The 20,080-nt window shown below is 45.9% G+C and overlaps 1 protein-coding gene across 4 annotated transcripts in view; it reads left to right on the top strand.

Annotated features, from left to right (window-relative positions):
- Window positions 1-11,958, top strand: part of BAMBI (BMP and activin membrane bound inhibitor) — a 29,047-nt gene extending 17,089 nt beyond the window's left edge. Inside the window, exons 1-3 of one of the 4 annotated variants that reach the window (XM_057732827.1) lie at window positions 3,402-3,468; window positions 9,254-9,541; window positions 9,976-11,958. In XM_057732827.1, the coding sequence (XP_057588810.1) occupies window positions 9,304-9,541; window positions 9,976-10,394 (657 nt within the window). In that variant the 5' untranslated portion in view covers window positions 3,402-3,468; window positions 9,254-9,303 and the 3' untranslated portion in view covers window positions 10,395-11,958. Of the gene's footprint in view, window positions 1-3,401; window positions 3,469-5,484; window positions 5,882-9,253; window positions 9,542-9,975 lie in introns of those variants that run through there. The other 3 variants (XM_057732830.1, XM_057732826.1, XM_057732829.1) reach the window with 3 other exon arrangements.
- The last annotated feature ends 8,122 nt before the right edge of the window (window positions 11,959-20,080 follow it).

The following is a 20,080-nucleotide window of genomic DNA, read 5'->3' as shown; positions in this document are numbered from 1 at the left end:
CACAGAAACATGATGGCGAATATCAGTCATCTCAAAGTCCCGCTGCAGAAGACCTCATTCTGTTCTATCAATGAGCTTTCAGTTGGGAAGATCCAGTGTTAGAAGAGAATGGCTTGAGGAGAAGAGAACTCATCAGCGCAGTCCCCGCTTTTCTGCAGTTCTGATACCTGAGGTTTCAGTTACCTGCTGAATTGTCCAAAAATATTAAATGGAAAATCCCAGAAATAAACAATTCATAAGTTTTACATTGCATGCCATTCTGAGCAGTGTGATGAGATCTCGTGCTACCCAGCGTCGTCCTGCCCGGGATGTGAATCATCCCCTTGTTCACTGGGCCCTGTCCCTTAGTTACTTTGTAGCCTTCTCACTTATCAGATGGACTGTCGCAGCCAGTGCTTGTGTTCAAGTGACCCTTATTTACTTAACAATGGCCCCAAAATGCAAAAGGAGTGATACTGGCAATTTGGATATTCTCTTACTGTGCCTAAATTATACATTAAAACTTTTTGTAGGTATGCATGAATAGGAAAAAAAAAACCCATAGTATATATTGGGTTTGGTACTACCCGAGGTTTCCCGCATTCACTGAAGGTCTTGGAACATATACCCCATGGATAAGCCTGGCTATAGGTAGAACAGGGGAAACGCAGGTGGGTTTTGGGGAGTAGGCAAGGATGCAAGGTTTCAGCCAGTGTCAAGCAAGAGTCTAAATGTTTGATTGTCTGATGAAAATATCAAAGCTTTGAACTGCAATGGTTTGTACATGAACATTAAAAAAAAAAATCCAAGAAAAGACAAGTGAAATACTGATAGCTAAGGAGATAGAACCCCAAATACTATTCATTGCATGAATCTGAACAGCACTCTGCGTCAAGGATGTTCCTTCGAGCAGGAATTTAAGGTAATTTCTCTGCTTTAACAGATTAATTTACCATTTTAGTTAAAAGAATGAAAGGAATCAACCTTGTTATTTGATATCAGGTAGGCAAAACTAGCAGAAATTATTGAATAATTTAGAAAAGTTCTACTGGTGTAACTGGAGATTACATTAATATAATAGAACAAAGGCTATAACAAGGACCACACAGAATATAGTTGATACTATTCATTTACAAATAATGTCCATTGTTAAGTTCATGTTCTTTTAATTCGTTTTTACCGTATTCTTTTTTTAAAAGTAAATTTATTGGCTGCGTTGGGTCTTTGTTGCTGCATGTGGGCTTTCTCTAGCTGTGGTGAGCGGTGGGGGGGCTACTCTTCATTGTGGTGTGTGGGCTTCTCATTGTGATGGCTTCTCTTGTTGCAGAGCACGGGCTCTAGGTGCATGCGCGTGGGCTTCAGTAGTTGCGGCACGTGGGCTCAATGGTTGTGGCTCCCGGGCTCTAGAGCACAGGCTCAGTAGTTGTGGCACACGGGCTTAGTTGCTCCGAGGCATGTGTGATCTTCCTGGACCAGGGATTCAACTCATGTCCCCTGCACTGGCAGGAGGATTCTTAACCACTGCACCACCTAGGAAGTCCCTCTTACAGTATTCTAAAGTTAGTTGCTTTAAAAATTCTTAAGGAAGAAAGCCTCAACCCCACAGATACTCTATGGTATTTGTAAAACTTTACAGCATTTTGGCTAGTCTGTGGGAGAATGGGCATTAGGGAATGTGGGCTTCAGTCTTCTCTCTCTTTTTTTCCCAGGTCCTATCACTCTACATCCTAGACTCTGCGTTCTGTCCTTTATCTCCTTTTCCATTTTGGAGGAAAAAAGAAAGAAAAAACTTCACTAGACAGTCATTCCTTTGGCCTGGGCTAATCTCTCACCTTTGACCATATTCCAAAGAAAGTAAATTTTAGCTCTGCACTCCTAACTTCTGAGAACAAATGACTTAAAAAAAGGAACTGCTACTGGGAATTCAAAGTGTTATCTAACCTCTGTGGATTGTTGGTTGGTAGAAGATTTGTACAACAGGCAGAAATGTTAGATTCTATCTCTAGACTGCAATAGTTTGTATGCTAGCCAGGAACTTGAACACAACTGCTTCTGAACAAAATGTACTGAGTTATTTTTCATTTGCATCATGGAGAGAGGCTTTGCTGAAATGCAGAATCACAAATAATTTAGGGAGACAATGGCATTATTTGGGTAAGCAGACATTGCTAGAGTATTCACAGCTTTGTTAACAAAATGAGTTGGGACATAAAAACCCCTGAGGTTTTTTTTTCCCCCCTCTATTTATTAGAAAAGTAAAATTTAGAGTTTTTCTGTGGTCTAGAACAACCTTGAAAATACATCATAGCGGTATGCTGTGATTATATAGTATATATGTTCATATACATCATACCTAGAACACCGTTCAAAGCTAATAAAATAAAACTATTATAATGTTTACTTATTTCAGGTTTTAGGTCTAAAATCAGCTTCCTGTTCTTGGGTATAGATAGCTGCTTCCCAGCTTATATTTTCAAAATTCCCTTCATAAGAGGAAAAAAGAATTTGGTCATTGATTTCATTTGTTGATTTAAATAAAAAAAACCCTCCACTAGATTTTACTATTTTCCCCTCTACTTATCAACCTACATGAGGGAAAGTAATAACCAAATTACATACAAAACACAAGTAAAATTCTGTAGAGAAGCAATTTTCCTTGAGCCTTAAATTAAATTAAAATTGTTGCTTATTCTCTCAACTATTGATATGGCCTCATAACTGACATATTATCCCTAAACCAATTTTGATTTTCCATATTGATTCAAATACTCCCGTTCACTTAGTTGAAAAGTCCATGTCTTCTCCAAAACCATTAGATAAAATGCAGCCTTGTTTCCCTTAAGGCTAATTTTTAGCCATTTAAAAAGCCTGCCCATTAAACTAATAATGAAAACAAAAGAGGTGGAATCATGGTCTAATCACGATGTTCTTATTCTGAACTGTACTGGGAACAAAAAAAGCATAACTCCTGGAATAACAACAATCAATATTAATTCAGTAAAACATAAATATCAGAGTATGAACGCTTTGGGTTGAAAGTAAAAGAATCTTGAGAAACCACAGGACCTTCTCCAGGAGGCTGAGTTAATCCTGAGATGGAATTTAGGACCGGAAGTCAAGCCAAGGACTGGGAATCCTTTTGGACTTACATTGTTACCACGCTGCACATCTTGGTCTTTTTTTCCTTGCATTGCAGACAGGTGGACTCTGAATTTGTTTATCTCCCATGAAGTGACCTCTAGAGACTGACCAGCCTGTCAGTCTAAAGACCCGGAAGAGAGAACCTAATTGGTCCAAATGGGGTCATGTGACTAGCTATGTCCAGAGGGGCAGAGTGCCCTAGGCTGGCTGCCAATGCCCGCTCCAGGGAGAGGGGACATTCGCTGAAGGGGGCTTGGAAGGCACTCAAAAAGTGCTTACTACGACTTTCATCACTACGTCCCCCTAAGACCCTCTTGCGTTAAACAGGTATTTTTATCTGCATCACAGGTAAATATGGTTAATATCTGGCATATCTCTGTCCACTCCTTGCTTCACATTTTATGCTCCAGCTACAAAGAGCTGCTTGTAGTCGCATCTACCCATCTCCTACTTACCACCCATATGCCCCAGTGCGATCTATGAATTTCATGCCTAAGTTCCTGTGGTCCCCCGTGCTCGCAGTGGTCCCCTCCCAGTTCTTTCACTCTTTAGGAGTCATGGCGGATGTCACTGCAGCAGACCTTCTGGACTTGTTTACCTTCCTGGGCTAGTTACCTCTGCTTTCGTTATGCATCACAACTGTGCACATAATCGCTATCACCCCTTGCTTGCGATTTACTATTTAGCTTCTGGCATCTTTTTAACCCCGCAAGCTGTGAGCCTGGCCTACAGTAGGTGCCCCAAAATAGTTGAATGCACATACTCTGAAAGTTTCCTGCTAGCTAATAATTGACTCTCTAGAGTTAAAAGAGAGTGTGTCATTACAAGAAAAGTATTGTCTGCATAAACCCCTTAGAACTGTTAACTTGTCAAAGAATTAGATGTCGGGAAGTACTAATCAAACCCCGCCTCAGGACTGCCGGGCAGCACCCTAACCAGCTTAATTTCCTCTTAAAACTTCTGCTGGGCTAGCCCTCCCTCCGTTGAGATGCAATTTTGATCCAGTGAAGTAATGGGCAGAACATGTTTATGAAATTGTTTTATTTTTTCAGCATATAGACATTATTTTTCAAAGGCAATTTCATTAACTGCATCCTGCAGCTCTGTGGACTTTCAGCAGCTTAAATTTATAAGGTTCGCCTTGACTTTCAGTCCTCGAGACGTGTGTGTGTATATATATATATATATATACATACATATATTTTTTCTTCTTAGTCTTAAAGCTCATTTCTGCACTCTAGTCCTCAAGGGTTTGACTACTTCTCTTGCCTTAGCATTAAATGCGCATTTCTCCCCCGCCTCAAGCCTTGACATTTTATAAGATCGCAAAATCTTGGCGGATCCTGAAAGGAAATTTTGCAAATGGTTGACAGGAGTTAATCCCAGGTTTTGGAGGGAAGGGAGAAAAGAGCTTCCCTCAGATAAGAGTTTTAAACTGAATTTCCCTTCCACGAAAATAAAAAGCAGCAGCCCTCCCAGCACCGCCTTTGGGTACGTTGGGGAGGACAGCCCCCGCCCCCCCCCCCCCAGTCCTAATAAATGAATTAGCATCTCAGAAAGGAGATCACCGCGGGGCTGATATTGATCAGGGTCAGCCGGTGTGTTTGCCCGAGACTGTTTGGGGGGGTTGGGGGGTGGTTAATTGAGTGTCAGTCTCGGCCTGTGTCGTCTCGCTGGCGCCGGGTGCTTTTGGATTTGCTAATTTTCGTTGAGTGTCTGTAGCCGGCTGCTTGTCCCGTCTACCCTGGAGAACTCGGCGGCTCCTGCTGATCAACAGTCTGTCTGTCTGTCTGGGCTTTATTGATCACAGGGCGGGCGAGGCGGATGCGCGGAGGGGAGGTGGGGGGAGAAGGCTGAAAGGCCCCAGGCCCAGCCGCCCCCTTCCTGCCTCCCGCCCGACGCCCTCTCCGGGCGCACGCGGCCCAGCGGGGCCCACGCCGGGGTCCGCCACCGCTCCCCCGGGCTCCCGAGGCGCGCCGCGCGGCTCCCTCGCGAGTTCCGGGGAACGAAAAGGAAGCCACGCGCTGGGGCACGCCGAGCCCGAGGCCGGGGGCTGAGGGTACGGAGGCGGGGCCCCGAGGCAGGGCCGGAGGCCGGGCTCGACCCGCCGCTCCCGAAGGTCACGGACACGCGGCCTCCGCGAGGGGGAGCGCGGGAGACGGCTGGCGCCGCCCGCCGCCCAGACGCCGGCGCCGCTCGGAGCCGCGGGGCAGAGCCCTCCGCCCGCGCCCGGACCCGCCCCCCAGCCGGGGGGATGCGCCGCTGGAACCCAACGGCCAATCGGACGGCGCCGGCGCGGCCGGGGCGGGGCCGGGGCGGGGCGGGGCGGGGCGACTCCGGCCGGCTCCGGGCGCTGGGCTCTATTTACGGCGCGGAGCCTGGTCAGCCCGGGCAGGCGTTCTCTGCGCGCTCCGGAGCTCGTACCTTCGCGGAGTGGCCGGCCGAGGGGAGCGGAGCCGGGATCCCACCCTGATCGCTGCGCCGAGCCGGCGGAGCGGACCAGCCGGGCCTGCGGAGGAGGCGGACCGTGCCCCGAGCGCCCTCCAGCTGCGCTCCATGCTCCGCCCGCGGCCCGGCCCCGCGCCCCGGGCAGCACCCATGCACTGCGCGCGCCGGGAGCCGTAGGCTGCAGCTGCGCCGCGGCTCCGGGAGCCGGCGGGGGCGCCGCGGCCGTGGGGGGCGTCCATGGATCGCCACTCCAGCTACATCTTCATCTGGCTGCAGCTCGAACTCTGCGCCATGGCCGTGCTGCTCACCAAAGGTGGGTGCCGGCGGCCCGGGCCGGGCCGGCGGGACGCGCGCTCCCCAGGGAGGGCCGCGGGGTCCCGGGACGCCCGCCCGCCCGCCCGCCGCCAGGGCTTTGTTAGCGGCGGGAGAGGTGGCCTCCTGCGCGGAGCCCGCCGCAGATCGCGACAGGTTACCTGTTCTTAGAAGTGGCGGCGGTGGCTTCGCGGCTCCCCCCACCGACCCCGGGTGTCCCGGGCCCGGCGCGTGGAGGTGGAGTCAGACCTCAGGGCGAGTGGTTGTCAGAATGTTTGTGCAGGTCTGTCCGTCGTGAACTTCTGAGCGCTTGCAGCCGGGGAGCGGGGCCGCAGCGTGGGGCGCGGGCGGCCGGGAGGGACCGCAGCCCCCCGCCCCCGTTGCCCTGCGCCCGCGTGGGTGTGTCCCCGCTTGGCCCTGAGTGTCTCCGTGCGTGAGTGTGTCTCGGTTGTGTGTGCGACTCTGTATTTGAATGTGTCTCTGCTGTGAACGTGTGTGTGTATTTGGGCGTGTGTTTGTGCGGGAGTGCATGTGTCTGGTGTGAGTGTCTCTGTATTTACATGTCTCTGCCCGTGAGCGTCTTTGTGTGTGTCTCTGAGTGAGTGTGTTTGTAAGGCCGCGAGTGTGTGTGCCTCCCGGGAGTGTAGGTGTCCGAGATGTGTGTCCGTGTGCAGGAGTGTGGGCTGTGTTGCTTCTCAGGAGCTGGGAGGTGTGGGCTGTCAGCGGGCCCATTTCCCACTCACCTCATATTTTATATGCACTACTCCAAAAGAAAAAAAACAAAAGCAGTGGTCAGTTTCTTTTCTTTTTTTCCGCTGCAGGCTTTCACCTTTTAGGTCGAAATAACGCAAACAACTCCCTTGGGGTTTCAGGGTCTCTCTCTCTCTCTCTCTCTCTCTCTCTCTCTCTCTCTGTCTCTCCCCCCGCCCCCCCCACCTCCCCGCCATGAATTCTGCCTACAGTTGGTTCTGTGAACAGATAATTTTTTTAAAAATAGGAAGCATTTTTAGCTTTTGCTCCCCCCCCCCACCCCTTCTGTAATTGCCGTGTAGCAGGCATGAGGTTGAAGGATAAGCTAGGCCAGCGAGGATGATGTGCTACAGTATTTATTTATTTTGGAAGGAAGGCTGTAATTAACCCTAAATAACAGCCCTCTCCAGCCTGCGGAGGAGCCTCCCGGCCCTATCAAAGGCCGGCGAGCCGGGCCGGACTGCGGCTGACAGAAGTCACAGATACCGAAACTATGTGTCTGATAATGATATAATTAGGGGATCAGAGGTTTCTGACTGCTTGCGGACTTCAAAAGCTTTCAAAGAAGCCAGCAGTCTCTCCTGTAGCCGCCTTGACTGAAGCAGACATTTTTGTTTAATCACCACATACAGTAACTAGAAAGGGGGGCAGACAGAAGAGCATTGTTCGGTTTCAAAATACCAGTCCCCCTCTGGCCTTTCGCATGCCACAGGAAGAAACTTATGAGACGGCAGAAATAGAGTTTTAATACAGTAACACAAAAGTCTATTCACCTTGCTCCAATGTGGCTCCAATTTAAAAAAAAAAAAGTTGTTAGAACTTTCCTAGTTACCTGTCAAAATTTTATTAGACTGTTTTAGGTCATCGAAAATATAGTCTTTTAAATAGGCTCTCATAAACATGGAAGCAGCATTTTACGTGTCCTCGGCTTTCTTTTTTTCTGCGCGAGGTCTGACGTGACTGGGATCAAAATGGACTTTTAATGTTTTATTTCTACTTTCACTCTATATGTGGAATTTGTCAGACTTAGGGATATGCAGTCATCACCGCTTAAGACTGATGAGCCTTATGCGAAAGGGCGAGTAAGCTTGGAAAGAGGAGTCAAGAACTTCTGCAAAGCAGGATTCTGACGGGAAGGTCTTACTGGAGAAAGGGACCTGGGCCCAGACCCAGGACAGCAGCACGGTCAGGACAGGAGCAAGACCTCCGGCTCTGCACCGTGAAACTCAGGTTGCCAAAGATCTGTGTTGAGTTGGCTGGGTTCTTTTAGAACTGAAGCATTAGCAGACTCTGGTGAAAGCTGAGCGTTCCGTACAGTGGCCTGGAATTTGGGCAGATAATTAAATGAGACATCTTAGGCATTCACGAGAGGAGGAGGAAGAAAGGTGAGGCTGGGGGAAGAGGTTTGTAGAGCAGCGGTGCCCGGGGATGGTGTTTAATTTCAGAGCAGCGGTCTCTGTAACTAGATGAAACTTCAGATGGGGAAGCTGGGGAGAAAGGTGTGTACATGAGTTCAGCTCACAGTAGCTTCAGCAGTGGCATGTGACAGTGGCCACGGTCCACGGTCCACGTTCCACCGGCTCAGAGAGTGTCTGAGTGATTACTCCCAGACCCAGATTGTTACAACTAGAAATTGATGTGGAAGCCTCAGATCTTGTGCTGTGACAGAATGTTAACTGTGACTTGCAACTCACAAACTAAGTTTTATAAAGGAAACTTTTAATCACTTCCTGTAGAAAAATTTGAGGTTTCCTTAAGGATTTTTCATTCAACCAGCAGAGGATTTTCAGTTTCAGTGTTTCCCCTTTTAGATCCCATGTTGAATTACACATAAAACTGGGGAGTTGGGGTGGGGGGGGAGGAGTGAGCCTTGCAGTTTTACCCCCTCCTCCCTGCCCCCAGTTTTATGACTTTCCATTTGGGCTGAAAGAAATTGACTTTGGCAAGCAAACCACTAATTGTAAACTGCCTAGTTTCCTGTTTTACAATATACTGACTAAAAGCACCCCTGCATGAACGGCTCTTTATAGGCAAAGTTTGCCTTTTCTAGAGAGGTTGCAAATCGTTGCCCAGTTTCATAGTTTTAAAACCTCCTGACTGGAGCAATTTCTAGATTGTTGTGTTTCTAGTTAATAACTTTATAAGGTGTTAGCTAAAGCTCTTAAATCTTGGCACAGCCTTTTGAGGTAGTAAACAATTCAGCGGTTCCGATCAAATATTTATACTGACAAAATCAAAACGCCTAGCATTTTATGTTGAACCGTCATGTAGGATTAAAATGAAGAAATAATATAATGTGTCGCATGGTAGGAGAAATTATGGTGATGATTATTGTGCTTCAAAAACAAGTGTTATTTTTAAGTATTTGCTAACTTATCCTAAATTGAATTTTCATTCTCTGCTCCGCGGATTAATACAGTGCTAAAATGATACTTAGCTGGCTCGGGATTCAAGCACTGGCTTGCGCAAAGGGCTTTCCCAGTCCACGTGGACTGCTCTTCTAAGCCCTCAGCTGAAGATTCTCTGAAGTGAGTGAATCTGAAATTTGGGGTTTCGCACTTGCTTACGTCGATGTTTCATCTGGTCTCTGAAGCAGTTTGATGCAATTTCCCATTGTTTTCAGGTGAAATCAGGTGCTACTGTGATGCCGCCCACTGCGTGGCTACTGGTTACATGTGTAAATCTGAGCTGAGCGCCTGCTTCTCCAGACTTCTGGATCCTCAGAACACAAACTCCCCGCTCACCCACGGCTGCCTGGACTCTCTCGCAAGCACAGCAGACGTCTGCCAAGCCAAACAGGCACACAACCACTCCGGCAGCACCGCGCCCACGTTGGAGTGCTGTCACGAAGACATGTGCAATTACAGGGGGCTGCAGGATGTCCTTGCCCCTCCCAAGGGGGAGGCCTCAGGTAGGGAGAAGCCCTGTCTGACCAGACCCTTTCCTGATCTCTGGGCTTGTGACAGCCACGACTTTGTCTGTCTGCTATTGATTTTGTTGTTAACGTAATTAGAGACAGCAGGGGGAGAAGCAGGGCTGGGTGCAAAGATACATCTCTGCCGAGTAGCTTTCATGTCTGCCTGAGCATTAGATAACTGTCTGTGTCATAGGTTTTGCCTGTTTTTTTTTCTCCCAACATTTTGAAGCCATTAAAAGACCATTACTAATCAGTAATGACAGTCTGTAAACAAACGTTTTGGGACTTTCGGCAACGTTTCTGTTCTAAATATTGATTGAATTGTAAGCTTCTCTTTAACGGGGTGCCACGTCTAACACGGAGAGATACTGGTGCATATCTCCAGGAGGGGTGTCCGCGGTTTCATCGTGTTGCTTGTGCTCCTTTAGGACAGGGGAGCAGGTATCAGCATGACGGGAGCAGAAACCTCATCACCAAAGTGCAGGAGCTGACTTCCTCCAGAGAGCTGTGGTTCCGGGCAGCCGTCATCGCCGTTCCCATTGCCGGGGGGCTGATCCTGGTGTTGCTCATCATGTTGGCTTTGAGGATGCTACGGAGTGAGAACAAGAGGCTGCAGGACCAGCGGCAGCAGATGCTGTCCCGTTTGCACTACAGCTTCCACGGACACCACTCCAAAAAGGGGCAGGTGGCAAAGCTAGACTTGGAGTGCATGGTGCCTGTGAGCGGCCACGAGAACTGCTGTCTGACATGCGACAAGATGAGGCAAGCCGACCTCAGCCACGACCGGATCCTGTCCCTCGTGCACTGGGGCATGTACAGCGGGCACGGGAAGCTGGAGTTCGTATGACCGGGTCTCACAGAACCGGACTTCCGGGACCCTTTGAATTCTGCTGGGCAGGAGCACTTTATCTGAAGAAAAATGAACTCGCGTCATCCCCTTCGAGAGACAGAAAGACCTCTGCAAACAGAATCTTGGATATTTCTTCTGAAGGATTATTTGCACAGACTTAAATACAGTCAAAATGTATTATTTGCTTTAAAATGATAAAAAGCAAAGAGGAGACTCTGTACACTGTTACCAGGGTTATTTGCATCCAGAGGGAGCTGGAATCGAGTATCTAAATAAACGAAAATGTGCTCTATGTAAGCTCCTACATCTTGATTTATTGTAAAGATTTAAAATATATATATATATTTTGTCTGAAATTCAGCGGTGTCGTGTCATAAATTAAAAAACTAACGGGAAGGGTAAGGAACTACATGTTAATTATACAGATGAAGACCTATCGTTGCTCAGAGTAGGATCTCAACTATAAATTTTGGCTTGACTTTTTTTTTTTTTTTTAGACAAGACCAAGATATTGTTTGTTCTTACATGACGCATGTGTCATATTCTTACAATGTGGAGCATTTCTAAATGTGTACTGTGGGTCATTTATAGTGTCTTACCCACAATCTTTTGTTAGGATAATGCTGGTTTTTAACTTTCATCTAAGAGAAATCGGAAACATTGATACTGGGTCAGATATCACTGATCAATTTCTGAAGTTGCCTTAGCAAAGGGTGATATTTATCAACTTGATCCAGGTGCTCTAGAGTACATTTTTAAATGTGTCTACCTCCAATCAAAAAAGGGAAAAAAAATGCTTACTAAATGAAACTTTGTTTTTCTTGGGTAAAGTTAGTGATTGTCTACTTTTACTTGCTAATTCATCGGTTTATTCTGTATCAAACCTAATTAAATATATTGGACCCCAGGTTAGCCAAACATTATTGTACCATGATCCTAATTTTTAAAACTTGCTTCCACACAGTGTTATGATTTTTTTTTTTTTTACTTTCCAGTCTTTAGAAGGATTTTCAGTAGCGAACGTTACATATCAATTGAGATTTAAATAATAATTTTCTCCCCAAATGATTCTTTTCTTAACATAATCAAATAGACTGTTGATTTTAGCCACTAATGCAGTAAATAACAGTGTTTCCACTCCTAGAGGACTTTGGCAATACAGCCAGGTCAGAATTTAAACCCATGCTACATTTGTGTACTTTCCTGCCAAATGGGTCTTTTTATCTTAAATGTGAGAATAATTGGTAGGTTCTTCTCTCAATTCTTTTGTATATTTGAAACTTTTGCCTAAAAATTAACCTATAGCCTGCATATTTGAGTACATCTGGGGTTTTCTTTTCTGAATGTTAAAGGATTTTTGCATTTTTTTTCTGGGATATTTTATGATCTGCATAATTTGGGTTCCTTAAGAAGACAGGTGCACTCGCCCGGTTGATGGAAGCATCTGAGTTGAAATGACTAGTCTAAAAATGACTGTCTAGGTTATTTAATACTAGTAGCCCACAGCCCCAAACAAATTAGGCTATGGAATAAATACGCGTTTTAATAAATGATGGCATTCGTATTGTGCTTTTTGAGACTGACAATTCTTGCAGCACTTGTGACTTACAACTTATAAAAGGTATTAAGTTTTGTGTGTGTCAATTTCTGAGGGAGCCAAAGAATTTTGGGGCCTAACTCTCCAAACCTAAGTAAAGAGAATGGATGAAAATGGGCAGTTGGTGAAATTTCCACCCTCACTGCCTCTTTCAAGCTTTAGATCAAATTACAGTAGTTTTGTAGCTTGAAGGTTGGAAGACTTCTTGCCCCTCCTACCTTCTCCTGTCAGGGAGCACATCGTGCACCTCCCGTGATTCTGAAGTGGCCTCTTTCCCTGCCGGCCCTGCTATTATTCTTTATTCACCCTATTTCTTCCAAACACCGTTAACTGGGAACTCTGCAATTCATTAGGTAACAGAATAATGAAGGATTGAAATTTATACTGTTTGAAACACTTTGAAATCAGTGAACTCCATCCTCCAGGAAAGGTCTGGGTCTGTGCTGGTACTAACATCACATAAGTTTAATGGCAGGTGAATACAGAGTGTCTCCACGTGGTTCTGTTTGGGCCCAGCTGCCCAAATCCACGAGGCTGTTTGCACCCCCCTGGTGGGTGGCATGGTGGCTCCGTGCCAAGGGTGTTCGGGGCTCAAGTTGTAGCCACGTAATAGATGGGCCCTGTCTCTTCCTAATACCAAATCCTCTCCCTTTGCTATCCTCTTATTTAGTATTGTACATGTTCTTGCCACCAGTTTTAAAGTCAGATCGACACATAACTTGGACTTCTGACGAAAATGTTGCAGGTTTCTCCACTCTGGTTTTTCTAAGAACTAAATAGAGTCTACTTTTGGTTCCCTGCGAGAGTGTAGAGGTTGCCAAGGGCAGAGATAGAGGACCCTTCATGAGATAATGACCTAGCTGATTCGGTGATGTAAGGATGGTGACGGGTTTGTTTGTTTTTCCCTCATGGAGATGTTTGCTGTTGCCTTGATGTGTCAGTACACAGCTGGGCTGACCAGGAATGGTCCCTGTTTAATATTGACATAGAACTCCCCCCAAAAGTAATTTTCCCTTTCTAAGTGGAAATTTGCCCAAACCAGAGACAAATGGGACCAAATTTGCCATGATGTTTCTCCTGCCCCTTTTGAAAAAATTGATCTCTCCGTGGTTACATCTTTTATGTGCTTCCCTCCCCCCCCCCATTTTGAATGGCTCAGAGCCTTCCTAAAAATCGACTGGTGTGTCTCTAATTTCTGCGGAACTGATTTTATTAAAAACACTGCACCATAGGGGGTTTGACCTCCCTCCTAAAATACCAAACATGTCTGCTTTAGAAAATCACAAAGCTCTCCTCTGAAGAGCTTGTAAATCTGGTTTCAATATGGCTTGATTATAGACTAAAAGCTTGAAAGCAGTGGCATCTAGTATCATGAGTCTGGAACTAGCCTTTTTGGGGCCAGGACAGCTTTTTTTCCTTAGTGCGTCTAATTGGTCCTCTTCTGTGTCTCTCAGCCCAAATAACTTTCAACCTACAAAAGCTACGCAAAAACTACGTGTTGTGATGAGGTTAAGTCATCCAAGGTAGCAGTCAGTTGCCCTGGAGGGGGTCTCGCAGCCTGGGTTCCTGTGCTCTCTGTTCCCACTAGCTGTGTGAACTTGGGCACATTACTTAGGCTCTTTGGATTCTCAGCTTGGTTACTCACAGTGGGGGCAGTAATTACACTTTATATGATTATTGTGAGGAGGTATAGGAGGTACAGAAGGTAGCTATTCCTGCTTAATATACACAAGAGTTGTGGATGAACTTGAGTCTCCTCCCAAATCCTTAAAATTGGAGAACTTGTGCCTATTATTTATACAGTGGATTTTTTTTCTTTAAGAACTTTTATTGAGATACAATTGACATACAATAAACTGCATATATTTAAAGTATACAACTTGATATTTTTTTCTTATTAGTAATGTATACATGGCAATCCCAATCTCCCAGCTCATTCTCCCACCACCCTGCTCTCCCCACTTGGTGTCCATGTATTTGTTCTCTACATCTGTGTCTCTATTTCTGCCTTGCAAACTGGTTGATTTGTACCATTTTTCTGTATTCTGCATATATGTGCTAATATACGGTATTTATTTTTCTCTTTCTGACTCACTTCACTATATACAGTGGATATTTTTATTTGGTTTGTTAGTATTTCAGATCTTTGTACATTTGAGGTTTGCAAGCCCTTCATTAGCCTGCAGAGTGGATTTAACTTTTTAAACGTTCACTTTCAATTGACTGCTTTTCGCCTCTCCTAGCTATGAATTATGTTGGTTGGTAACTGTTTCCTTTTGGAATAATCTGGATGGCTACTGATAAGAATCTTTTCGTTGCGTGTACCTATCCCGTTTTTCAATATTTGACAGAAGGAACTTCTCTTAGAGTTTCAGCTGCTCCCGGTGGTTAATCCATTGAGAAAATCACAAGAGCCGAGTTAGGTGACAGAACGTGTCAGAATCGCTTGAACAGTTTGTGTCTGATTGACGCATTCCGAGCAAGTGCTACTACCAGTTAATTACAATTTGCCCCATAGGTGTTCCTGACAAAATACAATGGTTCCACTGGTTTGGGGGACTTTGTGAATTTTTTGGGGGGGCACCCTACTTAGTAAACAATCTGTTTAATTTCCCTGGATGAAGTTAATTTAGTTACTCTGTGGGTCACAGTCATCATGAAAAAAATAACTGCTCCTACACCAACTTTCTCCCTTCCCTCCACGAATTCACTCCGTGGATGTGGCCCTTACCCTGCTGACTTTAAAAAAATCAGATCGTTGATCTGAGAATTTGAGATCCAGTGAAATAATGAAATTAAATGCTCTTTCAATTTTCAACAACTCTTTATTTGCGGTACGGTTTTAGACTATGAACACAACCCTGTTTGTTTGCTAACACTGCACGGTTCTGCAGTGCGGTAGTATCATTTGCCTGTCTGCTATTCCAGAAATTTGGAGATAGAATTGGGAAGTGGGGTAGAGCTGAGTTTAACCAGGTAAGGGTTTACTTGCAGCAAGACAGCGATTTTCCAATGGTTCTGCTTTGTAGAGTTTAGAAGTATTTGTTACCAGGGGGGAATGGTACCAACCACACAGCTGCAAACATTCGCCTTTATGTGAATATGAACCGGGGTAACCAGGCAGCAATCTTGGGAGATACTTTGGATAAGCAGTTAGGTAATATCTCAAGGCATTTCAGGAAATTCCTCAAGACTTCAGGGTGATTCATTCTACCTAGTAGTCAGTGGCCAGATTGGGGCTATTTCAAATTGTATTTAGCTGCCTATATCTTGCAGATTAGATTGATATTAGACTAAGCCTGAGCAGAACCCTGGGGAGATGCGTTGATAACTATTTATCACATACCATATGTATACACACAGGCCACGCCAGCCAAGTGGTTTTCATAATCCTGGAATGATTTTACGTTTAACAAATTTCAAGGCAGTGTGTAAGGAGTTGTTGGAATTTGTCAGCGATTTGTTTTAAGACACGTGAAGACTTACTCAAGTTGGAGGCTGTTGTGTGGATTTACTCTAAAAGATCTTGCGTTACAAACCTAATGGAGTAATATTGTTCTAGCGTCACAACCAAGAGAACTATAGGAAACTCCTTATTCCTGGTCTCTACCCCCTTGGAATTTCCCTGGGGACTAATGAGGACGATGTAGAAACACCACACTTGGAGCAGTTTCTCCCTTTTCAAGGGTAGTCTTTCAGGTGGAAACATCTTTTACTAAAGGCAGTGGATGTGATTTTGATACCATAGACTTTAACTCACGGTTACCTTGGCAAATGGGGTATTTCTCACCTGGATTTAGGGATTAAACTGTGAACTCCTAGGGGGTAGGAGCTAGGATCAGTCACCTTCGTAGGTTTCCATAATCCAAGGAGAGAATGAGATGCAGGGCAGATCAAGGCTTCTTGTCAACAGGCATCCGAATTTAGACTGTCAGTAAATAAACAAACGTTGTCTTTCTGTTTGTTTCTCCACCCCAAACTATTGTTTCACAGATGTATACTTTTTTCCTCGGGAAGCCTAAAGGAAAACAAAGCGCTAGTGAAGGGAGCTGTGCAGAAACCACTGAGGTGTGGCCAAGGTCAAAAGGCTCAGCCACCTTTTAATGCCAGCACAGCCTCCAGTCTAACTGAAGGAAACCGATTCTCACCAACAAGTGTATCCTCACTCCCATGAAACCAAGAGCTGTACTTTCATCTTCGTAAGTTTAAATATCCAACGTTTTCATCCACCGTGGTTTCTCTAAGGAGTAAAGAACCCTGAGAGTCATGTTCACAAAGCTCAAGGGTCTGGAATCTGCAGGCGGACACACTAGTTCATCTTCCGTGGCTTGTCTCCCTTCCACTGGGGCAACTTTAGCAAATTCATTCTTCTCCTCCTGGAAATGAGCCTCTGACCAGAGGCTAGCATAAAAGCAACCAACAGTTGGCCATGTCTTTTATTCAAGGACACACCAAAAGTTATAAATAAATTACCCACCCCTCAACATTTAGCATTTTCCTCTGAAAATGCTTTTACTTCAAAACTCAAGTTGTTCTGCTGCATCCATTCAGTTTTATAATTTATCAAATTATAATATAATATTAGTATAATATTATAATATGATACGTGATATAATCAATAGGTCAATAACCTTAATTTTTATTACCATTTTATTATTACAATATATTAATATATTAATAAATTATAGCAATAGAATATTAATAATATTATATCAATAGAATATTATGATATAGCATAATTATAGTATGATAAATACTATATATGATATAGTGTAATGACATTATTGTATCATTTTATTATTATATAGTTCATTATGTTATTATATATACTATTTCTCTTAAGAAATTTAGTTATGCATAGGTAAGTAACCAAAGGTACATTTAAAAAAATGTGTGTGTGTAGAGGGTGATTGATCATTTGTGCCTTTCCAATCCTTATATTATTTCTAGTTTCTCATATTCCTTTTATTTATTTAAAAACATTTTATATGTACATGTATTTATATTTTCCACGAGTCCTGCCTGACTCAAACCAACGTCAACCTGCTTCCAGCAACGTTTGTTAAACATACAGATGAAGTGTGGAAAAGAGAAACCCCGTTTCTTCAAAAAGCCAGCCCTGCTGTCGGCCCACATTTTCAAAGGTGAACTTCTCTGCAAAACCGCTCCCGCGGGGCTCCCCTGGGATTCGTGGCACCTGGCTACGATGTCACAGGAGGACAAAGCGCGGAGGTGGCGCTGCTGTCGGGGGCTGTCTGAAGGGGGGTTTTCCTCCCTCCGGGATGCTAAATGTCAAGGGTCATTTCCCCGGCCTGACACTTGATTGTGAAGCAGGTTAGGAGGTCAGTCTTTCCAGGCACTGGTTTGTGACAAGCAGTACAGCTGGACCATAAAGCCCCCGCCCCACCCCCATCCCCGCCCCCATCCTCACCCATCTTGTTTAACCACAGGAGGCTGCTGGTTGGCATTTGTATGCAAATTGGGGTGAGTACCTAACAGGTGGCTTTGAAATGTTCAATTTGTTTATCCCAACATGGGAAGCCTGGCCTTTTCCTGGTGGGGGAAGATTTATGGGGCTCTGGTTCGTGGCTCTCAGCAGTGAATTCAGTCCAGCAGGGCCCTCGGCGTCTTCATTCACTCAAGCTGGCCATCAGGAGCGGAGCCTCTGCTGGTCCTTGGACTGACCTGGATGGAGGGCCCCTGGAAAGCCGCTGGTCCTCTGTGCTCCTGCCTGGGCCTGAGCCACCCAAACAGCAGGCAACCGAGAGGGAAAAAACCTCCTGTCTTCAGAATATCCATCACATAAATACCTCGTCTGGAAAAACATACACGGGCCATTTCCTTTGGCTTCCTCTCCACACCTATTCTGGGAAAAGGCCCCTCCCTCCTGGGCTTGGAGAAGATCTGCGCTGAAGTTTCTCCCTAGGACGGTCTCTGTGGGAACTTGTTTTAGTCAAAAGCAGTTGTTCGAAGTGCTTGTCCTGATGTTTTAATGGTTTTATAGGGGCCTGGTTTTGGCTCCTGAGGGACCCTGGCTTGTTACCTGTGGTGGGACCTCAGCCTCAGGGACTGCTCTGTTCCCTCACTGACACAATAAAAATGATAAATATTATCACCACTTTGGGTTGTTGGGAGGAGTAACTAAGGGAAAGAAAATAAAGATTTAGCTCGATCCCTCGCAAAGTGGTAAGCGTTAGCCATTGCTGCGAGGTATTGTTCCTTCATAAGTCCTCACAGTGCTTAGGACAGACATACAGGTGCCCTGGGGCTCCCCACGCCTGCTTCACAGACCAAGAGCCAGGCTGGAGAGATTCAGAGATTCCGGTGATGTTTAATCATTTTTATTTGTGAGTGTCTTTAATTTGTCCAAGGTAAACTTCCATGTTTATAGTTTGCTCAAGACAGTAGGAGAGGACTTCATTTTGATTGGGGAAAAAAAAATATTGAAACTACAATACCCCTTGTAGGAAAAGGTTACTTATTAGAGACCATTACGGTGTCTACATCAGCACAGAGCAGACTGTGTGAACGCTCTCCACTGTCAGGAAGGGCATGTTATCTGCTCCCTGTTACAACAAATGCCTGTTTTTGCACATTCTGTTAATGAATACACCTGTTGCGTGTGTTAGTTTGCCCGGCTGACCTGCTGACAGAGGGCCCGAGCCCGGGTAGCACTAGCACGTGGCCTGGCCCCCTGTCTTGCCACCTGGGGGGTCTGTGTGCCAAGCTGGTGAGTCACCCCCAGAGGAAAGCAAGAGGCATATTAAAATTTTGTTCCAGACCACTCCTGGATTCCATAAGCTGAGCGAGGAACACATGCTCTGGTCTCATGAGAATCTGTGCTTCTATGAAATCTGTTGGCCTAAAACCACACTGCAGCTTTGATAATAGGAGCACCAGTCACGAAGCCACCAATTGTCATGTACTGTTCCTTACGAGGAATGTGGTGACACTTTTGGTTCTGTGTCTCTGAGTGTTCCTGCAGGCCAGCCTCATGGGCCTGCCACTTAAGAAGCCGACAAGTCAGCGGGGCTTCCCCAGCCCAGGGCTCTGTCTGTGTGTCCCACGTCGACACAGCATCTTCAAGAGGTACCAGCCTCTTCCTGGAGCACCTGCGGGTGAGACACACATGGCAGTTGCAGCACTTTTCTCCTTAGTTCTGTGACCGTTCCTCCCATCCTGGGTCTTGCCGCTCGTTTCTTCAGACCCCCTTGGACGTGGCTTGAGTTGCTGATGACAACATCAGGCCCGCATCTCGCCCCCTAGACTTGGGGCATCTTGGCTATGACACTCTGCAGCTCAGGCCACCTCTCTGGGTTCTGCCTCAGGCCGGTTCCAAGCCCTTTTGCTCTGACTTAAGGTCCTATTTCTCCTCTGAGCATGTCTTTGGGTTTGGCTTTTCTGCCCAGCCTGTTTGTCCTCCAGTAATATGATAGACACCAACCTTTGACTTCGGCCTTAACTGGGAAGCTCCCTTGTGTCAACCCTGCTGCCTGGTGCTGGACCAGGCCTGACTCGCCCTGCCTGCCTGGGCCTGGAAACACTGGACTCTTGCTTAGATACAAACTTGGCTTCACACTCAAGAATCACATGTTAACTAACCTCACCAAGCTCCCAAGATACATCTAACCTTACTTTTCCTGGTGGGTGTTCCTTACCTAATGATCAGGTAGGTTTGGAACCTGTGAACTTAGGGGGTCAGAGGCAAGCTGGGGTCCTCATGGCCAAGACACTGGTTGAGGGAGGAGACCCCCACCCTTAGGACTGAGGACACACTGGCAGTTTCTCTGGTGGCCCCTGGGCTCTGAGTTTATCGTAGAAGGTGATGTCCGTTCTCTCAAGGCCCTGGTCTGACAGTTTTCACTGCAACCTGTTATAATTGCTCTAATTCTTGCTACAGGCAAAACAGTTCAGGCTCATCCACTCTTTGGTTCTCTGACGAAACTGAGTCGGTGACACTTCCAGTCTCCTCCAGTCTATTAACTTGATGGAGGAGTAAGTCTTCTTCCGCACCCACTGGGTGGCCTCTCTAAGGAGTCAAGGTGCGGGGTGGGGGTGGTTCCTGGTAGAGCTGGGAGAAAGGAAG

Source organism: Hippopotamus amphibius, chromosome 4, assembly GCF_030028045.1.
Source record: "Hippopotamus amphibius kiboko isolate mHipAmp2 chromosome 4, mHipAmp2.hap2, whole genome shotgun sequence".
NCBI classification, from domain to species: Eukaryota; Metazoa; Chordata; class Mammalia; order Artiodactyla; family Hippopotamidae; genus Hippopotamus; species Hippopotamus amphibius.
Note: the sequence above shows the minus strand (reverse complement) of the source record. Positions and strands in the feature narration are given on the sequence as shown.